This window comes from Microchirus variegatus (genome assembly GCF_963457635.1).
Source record: "Microchirus variegatus genome assembly, chromosome: 7".
Classification (NCBI taxonomy): domain Eukaryota; kingdom Metazoa; phylum Chordata; class Actinopteri; order Pleuronectiformes; family Soleidae; genus Microchirus; species Microchirus variegatus.
This window is the reverse complement of record NC_139808.1, coordinates 10,254,153-10,281,081: the sequence shown is the minus strand read 5'-3', so window position 1 is coordinate 10,281,081 and position 26,929 is coordinate 10,254,153. Positions and strand designations below refer to the sequence as shown.

General features: G+C 40.6%; 1 protein-coding gene across 2 annotated transcripts in view; it reads left to right on the top strand.

Moving 5' to 3' along the window:
* The window catches only part of rap1gapb (RAP1 GTPase activating protein b), a 95,469-nt gene that overhangs the window by 28,213 nt on the left and 40,327 nt on the right, over window positions 1-26,929 (top strand). For both annotated transcript variants that reach the window (XM_083893086.1, XM_083893085.1), the window contains exon 3: window positions 11,581-11,616. In XM_083893086.1, the coding sequence (XP_083749212.1) occupies window positions 11,581-11,616 (36 nt within the window). The remainder of the gene's footprint in view (window positions 1-11,580; window positions 11,617-26,929) is intronic.

Here is a 26,929-nt window from a genome sequence, read left to right as displayed (position 1 = left end):
AAGAAAATGCTTACCCGTATTTCTGCGCTCTGACAGATAAGTCGATTGTTATGCAGGCATGTTTTTTTTTAAGCGAAGAGCTTTTCTCTCTTTTTAGGATTACTGCTGAGGATGATGCAAGGGAGAACACATGACCCAACTCACTAAGGATCCAATTTTTTGGTTCATATGACTCAAATCTTTTCTCAGGTGTCAGTGGACACAGGAATCTGATTGTCAATTCCAATTTTTCACTTCAATATGTGCTCGTAGATCAAAAATAGATCTGTGATATGTGTCCATGCGACGTGAGTGAGAAAGGTCATATCAAAACCCGTGCAGCAGAGAGAGCGTTGCAGACTTTGACCTCCAATGACTGCGCGGCAAAATCAAATAGCAATTTAGGAGAGAGCTGTTCTCAAGAGCTAAATATCCCCCGCAAAGTCAATGCAATCAATTCCATTTATCTTACAGGGGATCGATAAACGTAAACGTACCACATCTCCCTCACTTTCTTTTGTTGTTTGTGATGCATGGAAGAAGATGTTTGTGCACACATTGTGTGTCACATTAGAAGGCAAAACGTTAGTACTTATGAATGTGTATCATCAAATCTAATTGTCTAAATGAATTAGATTTGCGTCAGATTTGAACTAAGTGGCTGGAAATCTATACAGAGCTTAAAACGTGGGAGTTTCTTTGCGCATGTTTTTTTTTTGCTCAATATGTCCAGCTGTGAATAACAAGACTTCTGAAAGGTTCCCAAACACTGTTAACGATTGAAAGTTGAAACATCATCCCTTCGGCTTTTTCGGCATATGAGACTGAAATCCTGAATGGTCATATTTTACATAACAATAAGTTTCAATATCAGTCTGCAAAAGAACCTCAACGACCTTGACGGGGAACTCCATGGAAATGCATGACCCGTTCCTATGTCGTCTTCTCTGAGCTTCTGATTTGATTTATAGCCCATGTCTGGACAGAGTCGAGTCAGACTTAATAGAATCACAAACGGTTGACTGGGGGGGGGGGCATCATCGGGGGCACACCAATGTTAATACTAATGTGTGAAAAGAACAGGAAATGAACTTGACCCCAGACAGGACAGGGAAGGATAGTCCCATTATGTAGTAGAAACATAAATGGATAAACGGTATGAAGGTCGAGACAGAAAGACAGAAAAGAGCTGCAGAGGAGAGCATGAAAACTAAAGAAAGTAGTTTGACATCACAAAGCAGGGGAGATTGTCCACTCTTCTTTGACTATGAGGACACATGGTCTGCCCACGGATTGACAAAGATATCATTTTCTACACATCCTGATGTAGGTGTCATGTTTGACAGATCTTTCCTATCTGACTTCCTATCAGAAACGTCAGAAGAAGACATGTTTATTTCGTTGGAAACGTAAGGCTTCATCTGTTCGCTGGAAAGATGTCATCTATACTTGAGTTTTTAGATTGAGAAAAGTTGGGTAACGAGCCAGATTGTACACTTGAGATGATAATTGGCTCTTTACCATTTTTACCATTTCTTTGGTCGTTTAAGATGATAGCGAACTTGACAGAAGATTTATGAGGCCCAGTCAAATGAAAATGTGTTTGTTTTCTAACACCAACAAGGTTCCTTGTTCATATCCCAGCCTTTCTGCGTGGAGTGTCTCAGGTTGGTTAAGGTTAATCCATCCATCTTCTACCGCTTCCTCCTTCACATGAGGGTCCCGGAGGGGCGCTGTTCCAATCACAGCTGACATAGGGCGATAGGCGGGGTCAACCGCTGGACACTTCGTCAGTCCATCACATGGACACATCGCGACGTTGAGGTTAATCGGTTAAACTCTAAAATAAAACACATTTGGTGTGAATGTGAGTGGGAATGGTTGTTTGTCTCTGTATGTTGTTCCTGTGATGGGCTGCTGACCCTGTCCAGTGTCTAATGTGAACCCTGTCTCTTTCTCAAATGTCCACTGGGAATCGGCTTCAGCTCTGGACAAAGATAAGAGGGATAGCAAACGAGAACAAAACTTTCTGACTTTATGAAGAAAGTTTCTCTTCTTTAAAATTATAGACAAATGCTTGACTTTGATGTTGAATTCTTAGTCATCACATGATCACAATCTTGATTGTCTTCGGTGGAAAGAGAGTTGTTTCTCTCCACTTAAGTGCTCGCTGTGGGAACAGTTGGGCTTCTCTTTATCTCCTGGGTCTCGAAAAAGACCTACATTTTTATTTGGAGATATGATTTGTGTTTTGGGCTGAACTGGGAAAAAAAGCCACAAATGTTATAATATATGCACACGCACATTAATCAGTAATGCTGTTTCTTCTACATGCCTGTTTTTACGCAATAATATTTACTGAGTGAAGAGTCCTTGTGATTTAAAGGTGACATATTATGCAATCATTTTTAATACTTACATTTGGGACTATAGAGCCAAGTGTGACAAAAGATGACTCACTCATGTTTTTGTGGTCCTCAGTCTAAGTACAGGAGATAAAACATACCATGTTGATGTTCGCACTCATTGCTACGTCACAATGAGATGTTCCTGGAATTGTTGTCTCGCTTTGTCCCCAAAAAAACACGATAGTGCACGCGAGGGCAATAGTATCCGGAAGATCCGCAAAGTGTTGTATTCTTGGCTGCAGCACAGAGTTCTACACAAACCTCCAGCCTCAGTGTCCAGTGGATACATTTTATATATGACGGCAATGTGCTGGCTAGAGTTGACGCTGACGTAGTTTCCTGTGTCTCATTTGCATTTAAAGAGACAGGCACTCAAAACCGAGCGTTCTGAACAGGGCTGTTTTGGCAGAGTGATTGAACTGCTTTGGTGCTTCATCCTTAAGGTGTTTTGACCAAAGCATGTCACAGACATGTTCATTAGGGAACTTGGGTTAACTTCTAGGGTAAATAGGGTATAATATGAGTCCTTTAAGTGGTTGCTGTGCCAGTGTTGATTTTCAGGCTGGCAATAAAACGGTCTGAGGAATCATCCTGTTCCTTCCAATGACAAGTGGAGAGCAGGACACACCTTTCTTTTTAACAGTAGCCACTTAGCCAGAGCATGGAGGAGGCACATGGAGGGAGGGAGGACAGCGGCGTGCGCGCGAGCGTGTGTGTGTGTGTATGGACTCAAAACACGCTCAGACAAAACACATGCTCAATGAGGGCTGACACGAGGAGGGAGGGGAAAGAGCTGGACGTATAGAGGACAGGGAAAGTACAAAGAGAGAGTTAAAAGGAATCTGAATGACTGTTATTCAGCAGCACAGGGTCGTAAACGGCGGCGCGTTCCCGTTTATCTCTTGAGAAGTGTCGTCAGCTGTTCGACACGATGGAGAGGAGGAGAAGGAGTTTCACATTTGGAGCTTATGGAGGGTAAGATGATAGATTTATTCATGATTATGAGTGCACACTAACTTTGTGTTACAAACACTCCCCTAACCAGCTGCTTGTTGTCCCCAAACCTAATCACACGTTGCTGACCGTGGAAAAAAGACATGTGAAGAAATGTCAAAACATGACGTGATGATTATAAGTTGTCTAATAAAACCAGGGAATTTTTGCAAAATTGTTTATGTTCACATCTGTAGACGTAAATAATCTCAATAAGTAACAATGATAAAGTAACATGGCATAAATGGGGCAGTCCATTAAATTGTGTCTTTGCTTTTTAAATAATTGATTTTAAAACAATCTACTAAAAACAATATGCAGGTAGCTTCTTTTCTAGTCCATTAGTGATTAGTAAGTGAATCTGAAAATGTCATCAGAGATTGTGCTGCTTTTATTCCCCGTGGATAAAACAAAGCCATTAAGAAATGCCGTGCCATTTTCAGGAAGAAATACATTTGAATGCTGGGAATATTGAGTTATTGTGAGATTAGTGATTCAATTAAAGGCTTAGTTTCGCAGCCATGTGCTGTATTTTACTCCCTCAGCAACAACTATTCTATAACTGAATAGATATGCAAGGATTATTTGATTAGTTGTTAATCAATTACTAAGTGAATCGTCAATTATTTTGATAATCGATGAATTGGTTCTATTAGTTTATTTGCTCCAGTTTGCTTTGCGGACAAAACAAGACGTTTGAGAAGATCATCATGTCCTGGTTGGGCTAAGGCAGATCGACATTTTTCAATTCGACAATTGGATTAATCCACAGGTTAATAGAATCTAAAAATAGTTGCAGCCCTAGTACTGAAAATCTTAAATATCTCATCTGCATTATTGAAAGGAGAAAATTAAGAAATGTCAGTGGGTTCAATCCTCAGTTCATCCTCATGTTGGACAAAATACTGAAAACCCAATATTCCGTCAGTGACTCTCTCTCTGTGTGTTTGTGGTTGAACGTGAACGTGCTTTGATTGGCCGTGGACGGCTGCAAAGACGTTTGCAGTTTGTTTACACAGTGAATGTGTGAGATATGGAAATTCCCTTGACTTTGACTTTGAGTCGTGAGTCACTCAGCTCCGCGATGCATAAGAATTCATTAGCAGGTTGAATTCCATTAACTGTCATATTCCGCTGCCAAGTCTGCTGAGAAAACCCTCGTGAGGCTCAGTGTGACATTTCTGTGGCGGGGGGTCAGGTTAGTGTGTCCCGGTGAATTTGGTGCATATTTAACCCTTTAACATCGAGTCAATCGCACAAGCACACTTTGTATGACCATAATTACGTAAAAAAAATGAAATCATATTTACTATAGTTTTTGGACATGGAGACAAAAACAACTTATTTTAAATATGTTTTATACTGTTCACGATTAAAAAATTTAACAATGTTCAACGACAGTGTTTTTTGTCAATTAAACTTTTTTGTTTTTCTTTCATTTTAAACTGTGTTTTAACGCACTTTCCAAAAATCGGAAAAAGCATTCATTTTCTGGTCCTTTTATGGTAAGCCAGAAAAAAAAATCATTTTTTTTTTTTTCTTTTTTTTTTTTTTTAAAGTTCACATGCTCCAGCTCTTAAACAATAAGAAATTTAGATAATATGTGGATTTTTAGATAAGTTTGTTAGAACATCCCTCCTTTCCATCATGTCCTGGTTCACATGTTAACAGCAACATACTGTAACTTTAACTTGTCTTTAACTTTGTTTTGCCCTTATCTACTTATTTATCCATCCATTTATGATCTAGTCTGTTAAACTCGCTTTACTCTTAAATTTCTCTCGTCTCCTTGCTCCAGGATTCTTAGAAAACACACACACTCACAGCTGCTTGTGATGAACTAGCACATTTTATTCCTCAAGCATGAATGAGCATTTTCACATTTCACTTTAATCTCATCACATATGCAGCTTGTTTGCAGTTGTCATTAATATTTGTTGTGCTGTGCTCTGAGGCACTGTTGTAAAACAGGCTTCTCTTAGGATATCAATGCTGACTGTGTAACAGCGGGGAAAAGGAAAAGGATTGTCAAAGGAACTAAATGAAGCTCACTTCATCACACTTAACACCACGAGATAACTGACCTACTTTTCCTTCAGGATTTTTCCCTGAGTGTGTTTTTGTTATTGATGTTACAGCGGCATAATTTCCCTCATACAATGTAGCCTTAAAGGTCACATAGAGTGGTCCTGTTGCACATAAATGTTAGTTATGGAGGTCTACTTACATATATTAACTTGTTTTTATGGTCAAAAACCTCCTAGTTGCTGTGAACTAGCCGATAGAAATCCTCTTTTCTGACAGTGTTTTTCTGCTGCGAGATTTCAGAGTGAACTTTCACCCCCAGAAGACAGAGTCTTGTGATTGGCCAGTACTATCCAGCACATCCGTTCTCAGAAGCGCAGCGCCCCCCTCTGGAACGGCGGATGCACTGCTCCTCATTATCAAAACATTGTTTTAACAGTGTTTAAAAATAGCTTCGTCACGACTCTCCGCCACAGTCCCTTTTATGACTTTAAACCGGAGTCAGACCCAGAGTCAGAAGACACTGTCGCTCGTGAAACACCTCCACAACGGACGTTATTCTTCTTCTGCGGTTCAATGTACGTAACCGGATGTGCCCGGACTAGTGCCCGGAGCAGGACGATCGGTTGTTCAGGACAACCGCTGCTTACGTAACTATTACGGGATTTTCAGTGATCTCGTTGAGCCCCGAGATTACAATAAAACACAACGTTCTCAGCAATGGCTGAACTGTTTGTTTCGAACCGTCAGGGCTTCATAAACAAGGTAATGACGCAGATACACACCAAAAAAACAGCGATAATAGGAACTTCCGGTCTAGTTCCGCTTTAAAAAAAAAAAAAAAAAAAAATGCTTCTATAGTGTTTCCTGATGAGCTGATCATTTGGGGTATGCTGAAGCATATATATATATATATAAACATAATTTGGTAAAATCTGAATGGAAAACACTGAGTTTAGGAGATAATAAGACTCAGCTGTCACATAAGACTCACAACACAACTGCCTGTGTTACGCGTATATTCACATGTGCTGGTTTTCTTTCTTTGATGGCTGCTCGCTTCTCTCCGTTTTATGTCTGTAAAGTCGAAAAAAACTACTGTGAAGTGATTTCGTAATTCCGCTCCCACGCTTTCGAACATTCATCACAAACAATAGTCTCCGAGAACGTTGCACTCGCTTGCAGCCGTTCACTTTCAACATACGTCTCTGTATTTATTGCGCACATTATTTCCTTTGGGTATGATAATGTAGTGTAAAATTGTTATGTTTTTTTCTTTAATGTCGTTACTTTCTTGTGTCTGCCTCGTGGGCCGGCTCGTCAAATTGACTCACCTGGTTAAATAAAAATAAATGAATAGAAAGTGAATGACATTAACAACTTCACAGTCACACTGAAGGAGGGGATGTGAGAGAGGGAGTAAAAGAAATATCAGAAACATGTCTCTGAAATCAATCGAATCAAATCTGAATAATAATAATTTGCTTGTAGTGGAACTATGTTTAGAGTTTAAGTTCTTCCTAAAAAGGACAATTAACTAATATATCCTTATATGTTTTGTAAGGAGAACAAATTGTCATCTCACTTGAGACTTTACTGCTCTTTGTTTAAAAAAACAAACAAAATATACATATATATACAGTATATATATAGTAACAGCTTTATTTGGACTAATTTGTGGATGAAACTGCTGAATTTAAAAGTCACACTACTATAGGTTCTTGTGAGTGGCATGATTTTTATTTATAAACTCTTTTTTTTTTTGGAGCGCCCTAGAATTGTCATAATAAAAACTCTTATTTTTGCTCCGTTCTGCGTCTCCGTGCCCTCCCTTCCCTTCCCCTCGCTGAGTGTCGTGTTCCTCCGCGGTGCATGGAGGTGCAGTTGTTTATGTGATGGTCTGTTTTCCACTCCTTACTGTTAACACCAAAAACAGTGCGTTGCCTTGTCAGCAGGGCGACTATCACCCACCGCATCGCTGACTGTCACAGCGAATATTTCCATTCTCAACACAACAAACACGGTCACAGAGCAGAGCTATAATGTCACTGTTTCCATTTCAAATAGCCACATATAAAGGGTGAGTTGTACCTAATGACAAAAGGCGAGGGGGGGCCAGGACTTTCATGAAGCAACACAACCAAGCTCTTATACAACTGTATTCACTATTTTCACCACAGTCATTAACAGGCAAACGCATGACGAGTTGCATGATTTACTGAAAACTCTGAATCATAGAATCTGTGCACTGACTGGTTATTGTTTGTTACGCAAGAGTTAGAATATTTTACTTCTCTTGTGTGGTGTGAAAAAAGGGCATCAGTCACACAACTTTGCACTGACCTATAACTTTGAGTGCAAAGTTAGTGCAAAGTGTTCGGTACGACGGTGTATTAGGGCCAAGTATAACAATTTTTTTAAAAATACAGACCTGGGGGAGGGAAGTATTATTTCTTGAAAAAAAAAGTCGCAGATTTTTAAGATTAAAAGTGGCAAATCTACGAGAAAATAAAGTCGCAGATATATGAGAAAATAAGTCGGAAAAATTGTGTTTTTATTTTTGTCAAGCAACCTCAGCACAAGACAGACGCTGCCCGGTAAACAGGGAATGACACACGGACACGTGAGTGAGGAGGTGCAACAGTATGGAACAAGTTGGAGGGTTATATTGAATTTAACGAACATCAAACTAATCAGCTTGCTTAATCTCATAAATCTGTCACTTTATTTTCTCGTAGATTTGCCACTTTTAATCTCATTAATCTGTGACTTTAATTTCTCGTAGATTTGCCTCTTTTATTCTCATAAATCTGCAACTTTTTTCTCGAAATATTACCACCACTCCCCCAGGTCCGTATTTATTTATTTCTTCATACTTGTCCCTAATAAGCCGTCGTAGTTCGGTGACCACACAGTGATAAACAATGTTTACGGTCCTTAATTCTTAATGAGAACAGTAGCACTCCATACCAACCAATGACAAGTTTATATAAGATACCTAATTAGCTCTTCTTCAACCAACTTTATAAAAACATTCTACTTTTTTCACATTTTCATCATAAGACCCTTACTTCTTATTCCAATATTTAATCTACCAGAAGCAGTGCAGTAGAGATTTGTGCCTGGGTCTGAGTTTGTTGTTGTTGTTGTTGTTCGGGGTTTTTTGTGAAGAGAAGATTAATCCTGGGACAAGGTTGCAGCTTCAGACTGCCCTCTACGTATAGCATTAATCAATTATGTTAAACCTGAATAAAATGCCATTCTACGGACGTTTTATGGAGGTGATAAGAAATCAAAGTGAAGCTTGCGAATGCCTTCTACTCCCCTTGAGTAAATCCTAACAGTAAATACTGTTTTTGTTTGGACATTCTGCATTTGTCATATTGTTTTTTGTTATGTATGCTGAATAAATAACCAGTGATAAGTAAGTATATTGGTTTTGTGGCACATTAAGATGCTATCGGACATGTTTAATCCTACTCTCCCTGACACAGATTATTTTTAAAGACACTTAAAGCAGAGGAATGGCTCCATTTTCCTCTTTTTTTTCTATTGTTGGACTACTTTTACTGAGGGATGGAGTGAGTGTATGTCAGCACTACATGGCCGCAGTATTTATGTGATTGGCTTAACCCTGAGGGAGAAGAGATAAGCTGTGATTATCAGTGGATTGATTGTCCACAAACAGACTCTGCACTTAGCAGCTGCTTGAAAGATTAATCCAGGTGGGAAAAAATCTGCCCTCTCTCATTTGTATGCAAGGCAAACAGAGCGAGCGCTCCACCGAACTCCTGCCACTCTGAGGAAAACAGCCACTTGTCACCACTCGCCTGCATCATTCCATAATTATACTTCAAGATAAAGATTCCCTTGGTCCTTGCATCTAAAACAAAAGTGGAGGGTGCTTTTTACAGCAAACCAATCTGCCAGGAAATGCTTCCCAGATATAGAAGAGAGTGTCACATCTGTGAAACTCCACACATACACTGTACTCCACTTTCCAGCATCCGTCCTATTACTGTACAGTAGATGCTTGGACTGACTTAATTAAAACTCAGAGGCAGATTCTGAAAATGTGTTGGCTACCCCAAAAAGGCAGTAGACTAAATATAAATGACACATTTGCAAACCATATTATCAAGTACTTGAATTTGCAGGGAATTTTCCAAGTTGTTCGGGGCAACTTGTTTTTCCACTTAAATCAAATTTGAATTAATATTTCATGACATCCTTGAAGATAGTCAGATATTTCCCTGCCACACACAAAGGTGATGACATTATTTATTATGCACGTATTCAGTCATGTATTCAGAGTCTCAGCTGCTGAGCAACCACGGGTTGCCAGTTACGTCAGAAAACGAAACCTAAAAGACCTCGGTATTTTGAATTTGAATGTAGTAACCGTTTTTGGCTACATTAGTTTTGTGTAAAGCATTTGAATTACACATGTTGTGTTAAAAATGGGTGTATGTATTGCATTCTCAGGCTAAACACCTCCCATTGCATTTGAATTTTCATATTAGCTGGCTCTTACCGGGCTTTCGCCACTGTCCCGGTGCTACGTGACCCACTGTCCTCTTCCAGCGCTTGGGGTCACTTGATCATCACAGCCCCTGCGGTGCTCTCTCAGCCCTCGTTGCTCTCCGACAACTCCCTGCCCACTTTTTGTAGATTTTCAAAGTCAGGCATTGGGTGGAGTTAGCCTCAGACCAGGGGTTTAGTTCCTCTTTAACAGTTGAGTCTATAGATTGGTTTACATGCTATAGAACCCAAAATACTTAAACATGTGGCCTTTAAGCTTCAGTGTCATCGCAGTTTGCTCAGGAGGATGCTTTAGTTTGTTTGCGTCCTCAGTCTTCACTGCAAAACTGTAGATTAAGTACTCAGGACCACGTCATTGTAGTGTCTTATTTTTCTGATCGATTCAAAGTGGATCCAATGCCGAGTTGCCCTCACTGCACCCTCTGCTGGACCACACGGAAATGACTTCAGATGGTGTGACGCGCCTCTTAGCTTTAAAACTAGTTTGAATTCATACATACGTCTGAAGTGACAGACGCAACTTGTGCAATCGTTTCCTGGTAAATGTATATTTTTGTTAGCACAGGTTTCTAGACTCTGGTGCTAGAAATTCTGTTTGCTTTGGCTGAGCTTAACAAGTAGCTAGGTAGAGAAACAAATGATGTGGAGTAAGAGGGAGCAGTTGAGGCAGGTGATCCGGATCATCTGGCTTCATGAGGGCACATCAGGGTGTATGCGTTCGATAATATAACCCGTACTTCCCTATTTGTCTGTATAAGGAACCATTAAAATCACTCCACATTACATGCTGGAGCTCACTGTTTCATTTAGTCCTACTTTATGATCCCTGCTCATTGACACATAGAGTTAGTCTCGTTCATCTTCCTCATGTTCAGCTGTCATCTATAACATGTCCTTGCAGTAGTAGACACAGGTGACCAGGTCCTCTGCGGTGCATTGTGGAGCAGAACTGCATCTCATGAGATGTTCCATGGTTTGCGGTTCACCGCGCACACACACACACACACACACACACACACACACACACACACACACACACACACACACACACACACACACACACACACACACACACACACACACACACACACACACACACACACGTGAGTCAGATTTAATTTTGAATCACTGCTTCAGGGATGCCTCGCAGCATCGCTCGCCGACTCGCAGGAAATTCAGGGTTTACCAGACAGTCCAGGGTTGGTCGTGGCCGCAGGCGAGGCATTAATTTGGGGTGATCCCTCTGTCCAGCCACTGGGATCTCTGGCTGCCAAGGCTGTTCCACTCACTGTCCCTGGCATTGGCTGGGCTGTACGTCTGTGGTGTCCATGAAGCTGCTCCTGGAACTAAGTCGTTAATGAGTGGACTCATGGAGTAGGTGCCAGGTGTCATGTTTTGTCCGCTCAGCTTGGGTGGTAATTACTCTCTTGGTGCAAGGGGGCATTTTTTTTGCAATAAATGTGAATTGAATATGTTTATTCTAGTGTTTGTTGGAATAATTGTTGCCTCTATGCTTCAGCATGAAGGCAATTCACAGACTTTGTTTTGTTTTTTGTGTATTTAAAATCAGATTCCAATTACTCACTTGATCAGAATCAACATTAATCTGCTGTCAATTTGTTTCTCTTTGTAGCACTGACAAGAGCGTCTCCACAACAAGAACCTTATGGTGAGTCATGTTCTTACTGAGATTCAAAATGATGCTGTAATTATTTATAATGCGTATGTGTGTATTCCCTTTGCATGTATTGCAAAGGGGCATAAACACTCTGAACGAGAGAGAAAAAGAGCAGGAAAGAGGAGAATTACATATTATATTACATTTTGGGTTTCTTTGTGTCATGAGCAGCAACAACAGCTTTCTATTGTTTTGAGATTTGTTGTTGTTTTGTTTCAAGGATCTTAGCCAGCATTCCAGCAGCAGCTGAGAAAAAGAAGGAGTGACACTTCATTATCATACATCAAACGAGCCACAGGCTCATAAAGGACTGAGCCATAATGAGTGTGGAAGGACAATGAGTGGCTGTACTGGAAAGATGAAACTGAATGTGCGGGGGACACTCAGGCTCCTCACAGGAGAGGACACCCTTGCTTACTCACTGAGTGTCATTAGTAGGGATGGGGTTTCACTGTGTTACAAACAGGTCTGCATGGTATGATAATGGTGCCTCAGCAGCATTAGGTTTAGGAGTCGATAATAACCCACAGTATAGCGCTCTGATTATAATCACCGAGCCATTATCCCAATTGTGTATTCCATCACTGCACTGAAATTAAAAAGCCCATCCACAGCACGAGTAAAACCGTGCTGTTTCTTTTCCATTTCTTTATCCAAACAATGTCAAATTTGGCGCCACAAGCGCTGGTGACCTTAAGAGGTCACAGGTCACAAGTGTGAAGCCTGTCAAAGCGAGTCGTTTAACAGATATGTGATTAACAGGCAAACACAGAGAGAGAGAGAGAGAGAGAGAGAGAGAGAGAGAGAGAGAGAGAGAGAGAGAGAGAGAGACAGTGACATCTCTTGCATTTCTTTGTGTCATTTGCTACCACGGTTGCCACGGTAACCCACGCTGTGGAAGTCACCTGCCAAGTTGAAAGACTGTCAAGCAAACTGTTGGCTAACGCTCAGACAGACCTTCCAGAAATTTAATAGAGAGATAACACGGAATTCATAATTACATTTTTGGAGTGATTTCGGAAAAGAGGTGTAAGTTTTTGTTCCTAAACCATATATGGTTTGATCACTTTGTAAAAGCTTGATGATTTAATTAGGGCATGTCTCATTTTTCGACCTGTGCAGGGTGGTTCCCGCCGTTTCAGACTATGCCAGCTGGGATTGGCACCAACAGCCCCCGCGATAAAGTGGTAGACAATGTGTGGGTGAATGGATGTCTCAGTTTTTTTTTTTTTGTCCATATGTCTGGAAATATATAACAGCAGTCTCTTTTTTTAAACTTTCAGTAAAATGGAAATCTCTGCATCTCTTGTAAAGTGTGTAAAAATTGGTTTAAAAAAGATATTTTGGATAACTCACTGAATCTGCTACCCTTCATACTTAGATTTGAGTCTTGGCTTTGCCGCATATAGAGGAGCTATAAACCTGTTGAGTAAAATTCCAGGATTGAGGTGATGTGATGTGATGTGATGCCACTGAAGAAGCTGAACCAGTTGGTGGCAGTTCTGAATTCAGTCTATTTACTGTTCTATCAGATTCACAATGGCATTATTGCCAGTGTCAACATTGCTGGTGTTTTAGAGTGGGAGAGTTTGCCTTGGGTCAGCTTATATGAAGTGCATGCATTTATCTAGTGGGAGAGATGTGATCTGACAACATTAATATTGTTGATGAGAGCCAGTAATCAACTATTTCATCCTCATAGTTCAGGCCTTGCTACAACTTTAAATATTGGCTCTTCCTGGATCATGGTCACTGTCAGTGTTACCTGTGTCAGGACCTTTGCTGGCATAAACACTACCAGTTAGGGTTAGCGTTTGCCATTAACTGTGGTTAAGGTGAAGGATAACACTTTGTTTAGATTGTCCAAATGCGTGGAAGTCAATGCAATGTCCAAAGAAGAATAGCCATGTAAACGTGTGTGTGTGTGCGTGTTACAGATATCCATACATGGTGTATGGATTAGGATGAGGTTAGTTTACTTTACTTATTTAAAGCTCCCATAGAGTGGTCCTATCACATATATATGTAAGTTATGGAGGTCTACTTACATACATTAACTTGTTTTTATGGTCAAAAACCTCCTAGTTGCTGTAAATGAGCCGATAGAAATCTCTCTTCACTGAAGCTCGTCAGCCACGGTGTTTCAGACTGAAATCTCGCCCTAAACCAGATAACAGACTATGTTGTGATTGGCCAGCCAGCAAAAGCTTTCCGAACTGTCTTGTGATTGGCCAATACCTGGAAGTGACGTAATCAGCACACCAGCTCTCAGAAGCGCAGCTCCCCCCTCTGGAACAGTGGATGTACTGCTACTCATTATCAAAACATTGTTTTAACAACGTTTAAAAATAGCTTCGTCACGACTCCCCGCCGCAGTCCTTTTTACGTTTTGACCCGGAGTCAGACCCAGAGTCAGAAGACACTGTCGCTCGTGAAACACCTCCACAACAAACATTCTTCTTCTTCTGCGGTTCAATTTACACAACCGGATGTGCCCGGACTAGTGCCCGGACCAGGAGGATCTGCTGTTCAGGAGAACCGCTGTTTACGTAAACCGGACCAGGTTTTTTTCAGAAATCTCACTGAGCCCGAGATTACAATACAACACAGTGTTCTCAGCAGTGGCTGAACTGTTTGTTTTGAACCTTCAGGGCTTCATAAAGAAGGTAATGGCACAGATACACACCAAAAAAACAGCGTTAATTGGTACTTCCGTTTTATGGGAGCTTTAAAAAAAAAAAGAAAAAATTATCCGGGAAATTAATTCAAGTCAATGTTATGGCCTCTGTGTGTTTGTGCTCACACCTTTTGGTCCACCTCTGTCTCCACCATCTCCCTCTGGCACAACAAACAGTTGTCTACTAATGCTGATGTGACTTCAGTGTCCTGGCGTCATTGTAGAAGAAGCTGGAAAAGTGCGACGATACTTCTATTACTGTGCTAAACTGTTCACAGCACAGTGTTCCCAATTAAACACTCATTAACTTGATTGCTCCTGATAATGGTGGTAATTATCTCCTCAGTCTTAAGCTGCCGCTGTGCTGTAGTAAAGGGACCAGAATAAATGTCGTGGCATTTATGCAAGAATTGTTAGTCTGGATGTGAATTCAGATGCGAACAACTTGACTCTATCTATAGAGGAAAATCGTGAGAAAGACACATTCTAATTTAAATGACTCTTCAAATAGGCTGGGGTACGTTTGACATTGTTAAATATTGATTCTGTAACAAACTGGAAGCATAATATAAATGATGGGATTTGAGGGCTCTGTTTCCAGCCTTGGAGAAACCTGGACCATGATGGCAGACTTGGCAAGAGATGACACTCCTATTGGCTGCTCCATTAAACAGCTGTACATTTACACAGGCCTTTCGTGGAAAGTCTGCTTTTCCAGTAATCACGAACAACTTCCTGCACTGCACGGCAACTTTAAAAACAAGTCAATATCAGCTGAGTGTTTCAAACATGGAGTGATTTTATTTGGTCTATTTTTAACAACCTGTGGATGAGACCAATCCCGCCTACTGTAGCTTTAAGATGTTTGATAAGAAACATCTTGTTTAAGAACGCGGAGCATTTAGGCTGCTTTTTGTTTCTTCCATTACTATGTTAAAAAGTACATACAGAGGCTATATGAATATAGAATGTCTTATATCCTGGTTTTCAGCACAACCTGTTGGCAATCTGATGACATGATTGGATCATTGGATGAGAGATCCTCAAATTTCAAAGTTTGCTTGGCTCGTTTTTATAGACAAAAATAGAAGAAAAATGGCTTATTTGGTGCTTCTGCACAATTATTGCTACTCCCACTTGAAAAAAATGAATAAAAAAATATGCGGTATAAACTTAATCATAACTTTGACTCAACAACACATAAGTAGTTTTGTAAAGCCTGAAAATATGACCTATAAACACACACCGATAGGATGTCCATATAACAGTTGTGTATGAGAACTAAGGGTTAATGTAATATTTTATTTACGGTATATGCAGGTAGGGAAGTACTGTATGTCTTTTGCCTTTCAGCATCCACTCTAAGTTTAAGCTTATGACAGGAGGAGCTCCTGAAGTAGTCCTTAGTATTGGATGATGAGAAACTGCAATGTGAGCTCCTCTAACTGGGAATATGCTTCACTTTAGATGGCTCTTAATGGCCGATCTCCATCCTAATATATGCATAAGTGTTGTGATGAGAAAGCAAACAGGAAGAGAGAAAATAGCCACCGCAGACGGAATAAGACTTGAGTTGTGTTGTGTGAGTGTTTGTGTGTCATGGTGAGGTGATATATATATATTTGCACATTCTGAAGAAAAACATCAGAGGTGTCTTGCTAATGTCATGTTGCACACCTGTCGCTGCTTTCCCAAACAGCCTGGATGTCAACTCATTTCAAACATGTCACGTTGATCTGTGATGTTGAATCAAACTGAATGTCTTATTGCAACGACACCACCTGACCATTATCACCAGGCTGCGGTACTGACACACATGGGTGGGGGATCGTTTCCATTCATCTAGTCCTCAGATAATTGGGATATTACTGGAATCGCTATATCTATCTACATATATGTGTACTTTTATGATCATTATTTGAAGCTGGGGATCATTTCACATTTCCAAGCAACATCTTCCGACTGGGGATGAGTCATGGTTGGATTTGATGTTGCTCCTGCACGTATCATTTCTGCCTTTTCTGATCGCATACTTTCCTCCATCCTCACTGACTGAGGTGGCATCAGTCTGGATTTGATTCAGGCAGCTTCACCGACGCTTTCTTCTGTCCTCTGTGTCCACTTGAATCATCCTCTCCGATACATTTGAACACATTTTCAAACTGTATCACCCAGGTTGTGTCTCGAGGAATGTTTTACCAAGTCACAACAAGCTGAATTTCGTGATGGATGAAAGGCAAAAACGGCTCTGGCTTTTTTTTTTTTCTTTTCTTCTTGTTGGTGGACTGACTATCAAATCCAGGCAGGGAGGAGACGTCCTGCTGCTTCCCACACAGGTGTGACTGATCCTCAGTGAGTTCACACAGTAAAACATTACAGATGCAATGTGGTCTGCCTACGAAAGGCTGAACAGGAGGCACAGTGGAAGAGCAGCACAGGGATGATACAGATGGTTATTGTTAGTAGAATTGACTTCACATAATTGTCTGTCTGCTCTCCGTTTGCAATCGTGTGGTGTACGTGCTGCGCTTCACTGGCCTTCCCATCTATCATCAGTATATTTCACTAATTAATTGAAATGCTCAGACTCATTTAAGGAGCAATGTTGCTTACCGTTGCAGCCATTTAAAATGATCAGGAGGTCAGTTCCATGTAATTAAGCTCTATTCTTGGTTCCAGGATTGGATGCAGAAAGCACAGGAGAGTTGATGGGAGAAGTGATGCAGTCAAATAGGTTTTCTCCGAAGGCACAGAGTATGTGAACAGTTTATGAACATTTTTGTTCATAAAGAGGATGAAGCTTTTCCGCTTAATCATCCACATGAGGGTCGCGTGGGTCAATCTCAGCTGACGTAGGGACAGGGCCGGCCCAAGCCTTCACGGGGCCCTAAGCAAATGTTGGATTTTGGGCCCCTTTATTAAAGCTAATAATAATAAAGCAGTGATTCGGTTGCTTGCATCATCCCAAAGTCACCCTTAAATGGAAGCAACAATCAGAAGAATAGGTCTTGTGTTGATTTTTACTTAGTATTCAAAATGGCACAACACTAAGACGAGAATACGATGTCAGCCCGAATAAGAAGTAACATAAAACAGTTTATTCTTATAAAAAATAACAAATGTTTAAAGAGTTACAAAAAAACTATAATAAAACAATCACATTATATTAAAATTAAACATCAAAATAATAAAAAGACAGTATTGAATGAAATAAACAAACATTTAAATCAGAAATAAAGGGATGATACTTTCACAAGATAACAAAGAAGAACAGTATATGTTAATAACTATGTGAAAACTATGTAAAATGTGTAAAAGTAATTAAAAAAAAAAAAAAAAAATTAAATTCTCTAGGGGGGCCCCTGGTGGTCATGGGGCCCTAAGCAGATGCTTAGTTCGCTTATGCCTTGGGCTGGCACTGCATAGGCCAGTCCATCGCTGCAGGGCCAGAGACGAAACAACCATCCACTCATACTCGCACACCTATGGTCAATTTAGGGTGTCCAATTGACCTAATCCCCATATTGCATGTCTTTAGACTGTGGGAGAAAACCCACCCACACTCAGCAAACTCCATGCAGAAATGCCCTTGTTCCGACTGTGGCTCAAACTCGGCTCTTCTTGCTGCAAACGCACAGATCTGCACTAATATCACACTGTAATCGTTTAATGGAAATGAAATGAAGTGGAGAATAATCCCCTCTAACAACGTGAATCATATCGCAATCACAATTTAATTCAAAACACTCGCAATGAGATACTTATCCAAAATCGTCCCGCCCTAACTCAAATCCATCATTAAACGACGACAGTCCCTGTCATCGTCTGCATATTTATAGATGCTGTGTGTAGCTGCCATTGCTCTGTCTGGACAATGGTGAATCAAATTGAATTCTTCGTGCTGTGATTGCCTATAGAGATTTGATGCATGACTCATAAACACAGGTCAATAAAGGCAAATTGGTTTAGATTTCCACAGAACCATGAACAAACCTTACGTATGGAGCCCGCAGATAAAAACGGCTGAATTTATGAAGCATGTATGATGGTTTTATGCTCCTGCATGACCATAAAATGTACCCAATTTTATGTTAGTTTCTGCGTCATGGCTCCAGCCTTGAATTAGCTTCTCCTCAGTATAGTCAAAGACTGTATAAATTTAAAAAAGAAAAAAATGGACAGTCTGCAAATCCAGCAAGTGAAGCCAATTAGGACGAGCCTGAAAGCTGTATTTTCTTGAAGCGACATCGGGAGGCAACTATAGTTTCTACGTTTACTTCTCTCTTGATTCAGTACAGCATTTTCATGAGGAGCACGTGGTCGAAATCACTAATTGTGAAAGCAAGGTGTGCTTTTGGGGCAAAACCAAAAAGTGTGATTGCTTCACCCTCTCATCTTAATATGGGATGTTCTGGTATCAAACGAGCAAGACGATGCTCACCGTCGCGCTCAAAAGAAGAGATTTTTAATCTCGAGGAATGTTTCCCTGCCTCTCTGGGATTCCGACTTCCTGGTTAAATGAAGTTTAAATAAGAAAACGAATCCACTCTTCTGTAATTCTCAGCTTCTTAGTCTCCGCTTGTTTGCGGAGTGATGTGATTGTAACACGAATCACATCACCCAGTTAGACACAGGAGCACTTAGAGTCTCTGCAGAGTGGTCTTATATTCACTCCATGGTGACACTATGGTAACTGAATATAAATTATATTGATGCTTTTTTCGTTGCAAAGCATTTAACCTACTCCCTACTCCCTGAACAGCGTTCTTAAAAAGAATGAGCTCATTAATGATTACATTTAGCTCCGACAACTCTGTTTCTATCCATTAAATAATATCAAAGATTTTTCTTCTTCGTCTTTTGGCTTCTTCCTTTCGAGGTTGCCGACCTCACTACCTGACACTCGTCTCCACCAACTCCACCCTCTTCTTCACCACTTTTGTGCATTTTTTTGGATGGTTGACCCCCACTTTCTCTACCTCTACCTCTACAGGTATTCTGTCTTGCTCCGACTAACCTTCATTCCTCTTCTCTCCACTCCAAGTTTGCTGGTTGTCCCCTTTACTCCCTTTGGTTCCTTTTCCCCTTATTCCCCAGTTTTTCATCTCGCCCCCATTTCTCTCCTGTCATCCCACCTGATTAAGACAGAGACAGAGTCAGAGGTTTCCCGCTGTTTAATGAAGAAGCATTTTCTCTTCAATCCATCACCTTTGAAGGGAAAATCCATCACTTTCCTACATTTGCAGGATGGATTCACATCCCATCATGTCCGCCCACTTGCTTTGCGCGAACGGACATGACGTCCATGTTTATTTGCATGCAGCATAAAGGAGTGGTCACAGGATCACTGGTGCAAAATGGTAACTCACTTTTAAAAACACTGCTCCACAGTGCTGCTAGTGGACAAAAACTCAGATAACAATCCGTCTTTAATCAGATTATAATGATTTATAATGCAGTAATTAATTGAGTATTTTGCATAACGTGAATAATGTCTTATTTAAATTATCCATGTAAAAATAGATTTTACCCTGTTAACAGTAGGTATCACTGAGGCTTAAAAACATACCTTATAAAACACATTTCTGGAGAAATTCAGCATGATGCATTCATGGGCATCACAAGGACAAACTTCATGGAAATGAAAGTGTGACCTGTGCTGCTTCGAGGAGCATTTGCTGCATGTTGTGTGCACATAAAGCCAGTTGCTGCAGGAGAAGACTGTGGGCAGAGCAGACAGTCACAGTGAGAGATGGAGACAGAGAGGTCGGAAGGAACAAATGAAACGAGAAAATGGCGATGAGAAGAGTCTCAGCATGACCCGCGTGCACCTGCTCTTATAAATTCACACCATCTAATTAACTTGACAAGTCAGAATTCCCATGTATTAACTCAAAACATGTTGATAATTTACTTTGCCAACCTCCCCCTGACCTGGTTTTAACTCCCATTTTGTTCTGCTCTGTGTAAGAAAAGAAGACACTCTTTCATCTTTAGATCCAGACAGGCTTGAAACAGGCACAATATGTTGACGGTATTTAACCTGCCCACATCATACTCCCATGTTCTGTGTGTTGTAGATCTGATGGGATTTTCAGGTGATTCCTATCCTCCCTGGGGAATCATCTTCCCTACGTGAGTGGTAGTGCAGCTTAGACCCCAGTGTTACACGGAGCAGCTGGCTGGTTTGATGCAAAGAAAGCTTTGTGTGCACCTTTCATCGATGTGCTTCCTTGTCTGTGTGTTTGGGTATAATTTTTGACTTAACTGGTTAAGTTTTGGGCTAACGTTTTAATTGTGTTTAGGTTAAAGCTTAAATATTATGCAAAATCAACTTTAAGAATTGTAATACTTATATTTGGGACTCTGGAGGCCCTATGAGTAGGCAAACAGATGCCTCACTTTTTGTGGTCCTCCTCAGTCTAAGTACAGGAGATAAAACACGCAATGTTGACTTCCGCACTCATTGCTACGTCACAATGACACATTCCTGGAATTCTTGCGTGCAGGCGAGGGCAATAGTATCCGGAAGAGAGGAAGTCTGCAAACTTGGCTCCACAGTGCAGCACAGAGTTCTACACAAACTTCCAGCCTCAGAGGATTTACGTGTCCAGTGGATACATCCTATATATGACGGCAATGTGCCGGCTAGAGCCTGCAAATGATGGCTTTTCCAAATGCTAACTGCTGTTAGCTGACGTAGTTTCCTGTGTCTCATTTGCATTTAAAGAGACAGGCACAAAAAAAACAAGCGTTCTGAACAGGGCTGTTTTGGCAGAGTGATTGAACTTGGAGAAATAGGGAATAATATGAATCCTTTAAGGTGAGTGTCAATGCTTTGTTTTGGCTGTGGGCTTTGTGTGTGTGTGTGTGTGTGTGTGTGTGTGTGTGTGTGTGTGTGTGTGTGTGTGTGTGTGTGTGTGTGTGTGTGTGTGTGTGTGTGTGTGTGTGTGTGTGTGTGTGTGTGTGTGTTTAACCTTGATCTGGGTTACCTGTAACAGTATGCAAAAAGCAAATGCTTTATAGAAAAGATGGAGGACGACAAATTGGCATAGTTTTGGAAAACTACATATTTTCCCCCCCAATGACTATATCAATAAGTTGATTAATTATTTGTTAAATGTACATCTGTCGATCTTGGAGTATTTATGTGTGAGGAAGCCTTGTTAAATAAATGCAAAAGTGAATCATAGTAAATACATTTATTTTAATAATCAATAAATGTGAAAAACACACACAAAAAAACATGATTAATGATGATAGTGTACTCATCAAAAGACAGTGGACTTATTTTGGAACACAGACTGATTTAAAATGTTCTTTTTAGACACTGTGCAAAGATGACCATCATAAACAGGCAGAATTAAAATGCAGTAAATGCTTTTAATCAAACTGTCATGACTATACACTGAATGTGTAGTGATATTTTCCTCAAACTCTGCAGCCTTTTAGCTTTTTCATCTAAATTATAGCCTTTACACGTGGTTAGAATGAGTTGTCAGAATGAGACAAATAACAGGGCTGATCAATCTGATGTCACCTTTCGAAAGAGGTTGACATTTTCTTCTTTTTTTTTGTCCCCTGAAATTCGTTTTTATGCCTACCTCTGCTCCTCTGTGCAAACTGAATGTGCAGAGGGTTCCGTTATAAACAAGCTGAGACTCACTGAAGAAAATGCCAAGCAAAGCAACACCCACCGCTTGAGAGGGTAAGGACAGAGCAAGACGGTTGATGGGGGGGGCTGGAGATGAAAAGCAATCGAAGGGAGGAAACATGGGGATGGACAGAATGAAGTGAAGAAAAATGCATCAGAATAAAAGAAAAGTGAGGAAAATACATCTGTTTATCTCAGGAGGTAGGCGAAAGAAAGAGAGCGAGTGTGAGAGAGAGAGAGATAACGGGGTGGAAAGGATGGAAAGGGAGGAGAGAGGGAGGGCTGCTCTCAGCATCATCTGAAAGGAGAGAGGGTGATCTCCGACAGCAGGTGTTGGAGGATAGAGAGACAGATTCAGACGCACACGTCGAGCGAGGCGTAGTAGTGGAGCAGCAATTTGTTCTGGAGGAGAGACTGGGGCTGCAAAGTGAGGCAGGTAAGCGTGTGGATAGAGATGATAGAGAGAAGACTTTTGGATGATTAAATTCATGAAATAAAAGGAAAGAAAGTCAGCTCCAAACAGATGATGTACAAGCAGCTAAAGAAGAGTCTGCCTCTCAGTGTATATCCGTGTCCAGCTCTGGCTGATCTGTCCTCTGTAAACTTTCCTTCTGTGTGTCTCCGTCTTCCTCTTTTGTCCAGGCCGACCGGCATCTTCAGTAAATGACTTTGCTTTCATTGTGCATTAGCTGCTGGTTGATTAGATTAGTTGCTCTCTGTACTAAGTGGACCTGCAAAGCTTATGGGTTCATGTGTATTTGGATCTGTGTGTGTCTGTGTGTGTGTGTGTGTGTGTGTGTGTGTTGCTCTTAAAGACAAAATATGATCAAGATATTATTTGTGTTCAGTGTTTACAAAGCTCAAAGCAGGGATTTACACTTTGGTGCCAGTCAAAGTAAACCCGTGGAGCTGCTCCGGCGGTGATGAATTGGAAATGTAGACTCCGTTTTCATAGACTGCTTTGTACTTTCACATCCAGGTGAAAAGTTTCCATTTCAAGTCTCATTGGAGCAGCCTTTGGTGACAATGATGAAGAGCTTGTATGCGGCGATGCATTTCCAGTTTTCATGCACTAAGCTGAATATTTGTCACCAAAGCAGGAATATGAAGTTGTTCTTGGCTGAGTCTCGGTTACAAAAGGTCAAGCATTTCTCATTTTTCAACTCCAGTAAACTCAATATTTTTGAGCAGCAGTGAGGAGCTCACAGGCTGCAGTCAACCTGACAAATCTCTCCAATGTCTTCACATTAACCTCCACTCAAAAGTATTGACTGGTTGGTTTACATGGCAATCGGTATATGCTGCACCAGATTTTTTTGTGGAAAAAGCCGTGTTCACAATGTGCAAAACGTTCAGTGCATTCTGTGTAGATGCAGATTTTGTTTGAACCTGAAATTACAGAGGAAGCTGACTAATAGATGGCAGCAGTAGTTGTTTACTTGCTTATTATTCTGCTCTATTTCCCATTGGAGATGTTTGAAGATGTGTTGTTGTTGTTTTGTTTTGCAGCTTCCAGGCATTGTAGTTACAAAGTAACTGACAGCACTTTTGATCTCTTTATCAATATAAGATGCCCCGAGGTTCATCTGACAGAAACTTGTGTGGTATAAAGCCCATTTGGTAAGCGTCAGTGGTTTATAGCAACATTCGATCTGATAATATCTGACCTTTTCACCGCACCTGTGGCATTTTTTTCTGTTCGTCTAAGACACTGATTCATGTGTTGAGCTGACACAAGGTCATGAGTGTTTACAAGGAGAATTGCTTTTCATGAGCGGATGAGTGCTCTGTGGCTAACTTTAATTAAAGGCGCCATATGTAAGAATGTGGCCAAAAACGGTTACTACATTCAAATTCAAAATACCTTTTAGGTTTCGTTTTCTGATGTAACTGGCAACCCGTGGTTGCTGGGGAGCTGAGAATCTACTGACCGCAATGATTAGTAGACGGCGGTAGGTGTCACTCTGCTAAATATTTTTTTTTAATGCAAATATTTTGGCTGTACTGTTGTTGTTGGTGAGTTCAGTATGTTATATGAATATTATTCCAGAGTCTCTGTGACATATTAGGAGGATTTTATGGCCAGTTGCTTTACATTTATTACATAATGCACCTTTAATCACATACGTCTTTGAATTTCATGAGGTTTTTTTTTTTTACACAGAAGTCAGTCGATGTGAGAATGATTTTAAATCTCTAATAATATCAGAAAATATTGTATGGTCCCAAACCTTATAGTTTCAGGTCTTCTTCAAATCATCGCAATGTCACATTTTACAGGAAATTTACAGGAAAACGGACACATTGTTATTGGGACTGACTGCTGATATCATGCTCACCTCTCTGCCGCCGATCAAAAAAATGACAAACTTTAAACCAGAAGGCTTTAAAACGGCAGTTAACAAACCAATGCTTGACAAATATTTGGTAGAAATATACTGTATTACCCACCTCTGGAAATAAGTTACTGCAGATTTGTTATTTCCAGAGACAGTCAGTCATAATTAAGTATCATGCGCCACAATATGGAACTAAAACCAAAGTCTTTTTGTCTTCAAGCCTCATCAGTGAACCAAAACATGTCACTCATCAAGTTCAACTCTTTAGTTCCAATAACTGCAGAAGTGCACAACAGAGCCGTCCCCCTCAAACATATGAATTAAAATGATGTTTGCAAATCGTGCAGCGTTTCCCAGCTCGTTTGTTTGCAGCTGCGAGACAGACTGAGCCATGACTGGACTACATAAAGGCCTGGAGGCAGCTCCTGGCAACACAACGGGATCAAATTGTGGATTTAGTTTCGGTCAATTGTAAAGTCTTCTTGATGCCAGAAATGAACATGAGAACACATGTTCAGCATCCTATTCACCACCAAGCCCTTTGGTTTATAGTAATTGTCGAGCTCCTCTATACGCATGGCAGTGTTTGGAGCTTGTTTACACAGGTGATCCATGTGAGTGATTTCAAATACAGTTCACTCTTTTGAGTGAATAGCTCTACTCTGCTTGCCACGGTGTCCTTGGGCAAAAAACTGCTCTTAATGGTTGTCAGCAGTGTGTGAATGGTTGAATACAGGGGTGTAATATTGAAAGCCCAATATCAGCTGTGCTAATTATAAACGTCAAACAATGTGCATTGTATCTCCCCCCCAACTGAGCTCCGCTTTACTCCAGCGCTGCACTTCTGCCACACGTAGCACAGTTAGCATTTGCAGGTGTATTCAGTGGTAAGTTTATTAAAACCTTCATGATTTAGTGGAAAATAAGTATTTTATCACTCAACAAGCACACACAAAAAAACATGAAAAGTGATATTCCAACTGTTTTTTCCTTTGCATAACTAGAAACAAAATTTGCACTTTATGTAGCATAGCGGGTTCTTCTTAAATGGATGTCAATCTTAACATTGTGCATACTCACTGTTCACCGCTGGCAGAGCAGCAGCAGCAGCAGCAGCCTCTCCTCTCGCTGACTGTCAGACAGCTGACATCCCTCTCATTAATGTCAGGCATACGAGACCAGGTATTTGTCTGACATTTTCGATTTTTCTCGTGAGATGCGACTACAAAGACAGACAAACAGCTTAGGGTGGTAGACATTGTACTTTAGCTTTGATAGATAGAGTGAAACGGGTGATGTTGCTAGGTGACACACAGAGTTATAAAACTGCATCTGGAGACAGAAATCAGACACATGGACAGGAGAAGAAGGATGTACAGTATGTGTGTCATGCTCAGCCTTTAAATGCATAGGTTCAACCCGTAGACCACATAGCATTTCAGTAGCTTTTTTCCATTATTATGTTTAATCAGTACAGAGTTTATTAAATCATGTCTTTTTTCAGCACGACCTAGGCAATCTGATGTAAAAAAAAAATTATTTCATTTTCACCAACTATATAAACACACCTGAGCAAAAAGTACTCAAAATGTTTAAAATAGGATTGAAATTGTGAAGTTCACTTGGCTAACCCTTACCCTAACCTGTTTTAATGAACAAAAATAAAAGAAAAACTGTTAATTTTGCGACTTCTGCACAATTACTGCTACTTTATATCACTGAAAATGTGATATAAAATGAATCATAACTAAACACGCATATTCTAAAGCCTCAATATGTGACCTATAAACACGCACCACCAGGATGTCCATGTAAGGAGTTGCGTATTATTCCCATGAGCAACTCAGCGTTAAAGATGTTTATGAACACTGGCATCAGCAACATCGCAATATACCTCTGTTGTTTCCTCTGTTTTTGTCTTTTGGCAAATAATCAGACGTGGCTCGAGAACGAACCTTCAACTTGGGATCATTCAGTGGCAGCTTGGCAATAGGCAGCTTAACTGTCACTGTTTGAATTTGGCAAGATAAGTGTTTTGTCCCATGTGTCCAGTCTACCGTCTAAAGTGACTCAGTGACCCTGCCACCTGGCTGCTGCTGCTGCTGCTGCACACAGGCCTGACTTGTGTCACCAGGTCCACATATCATTAGGAAAACAGGAGTTTGACTACAGAAAACTGGTGGGTTTTATGTGTGATTAAAGTTCATCACCAACAAAGTTAGTGTAACATTATCAACGGTTTGGACAGAGCTGGACAGTAACGGAGTACAATTACTTGAGTACAGTACTTTTCAGGGATCTGTACTTTACTCAAGTAGTCATAACTTTACTCAAGTACATTTGAGAGGCAAATATTGTACTCTTTACTCCACTACATTTCTATCCATAACCGTGAGTAGTGCTGGTCACGTTAACACATGACGTGCTTCCATGAAGTCTGACCCGGAAAAAGACGCGCGTGACGTCATGTTTACGTGACGCCCGAATGTTAAAATGAGTCTCTAAAGTAACGCTGAACTTGAAAAGCTTGAAGGCACACATACGTATTACACAGGTACACTGGTTAATAAACAGACCGCTCTAGCTCGATGGTAGGCGCGTTAACGGCGCTAAAGGAGCTAACGCTGCTAACGG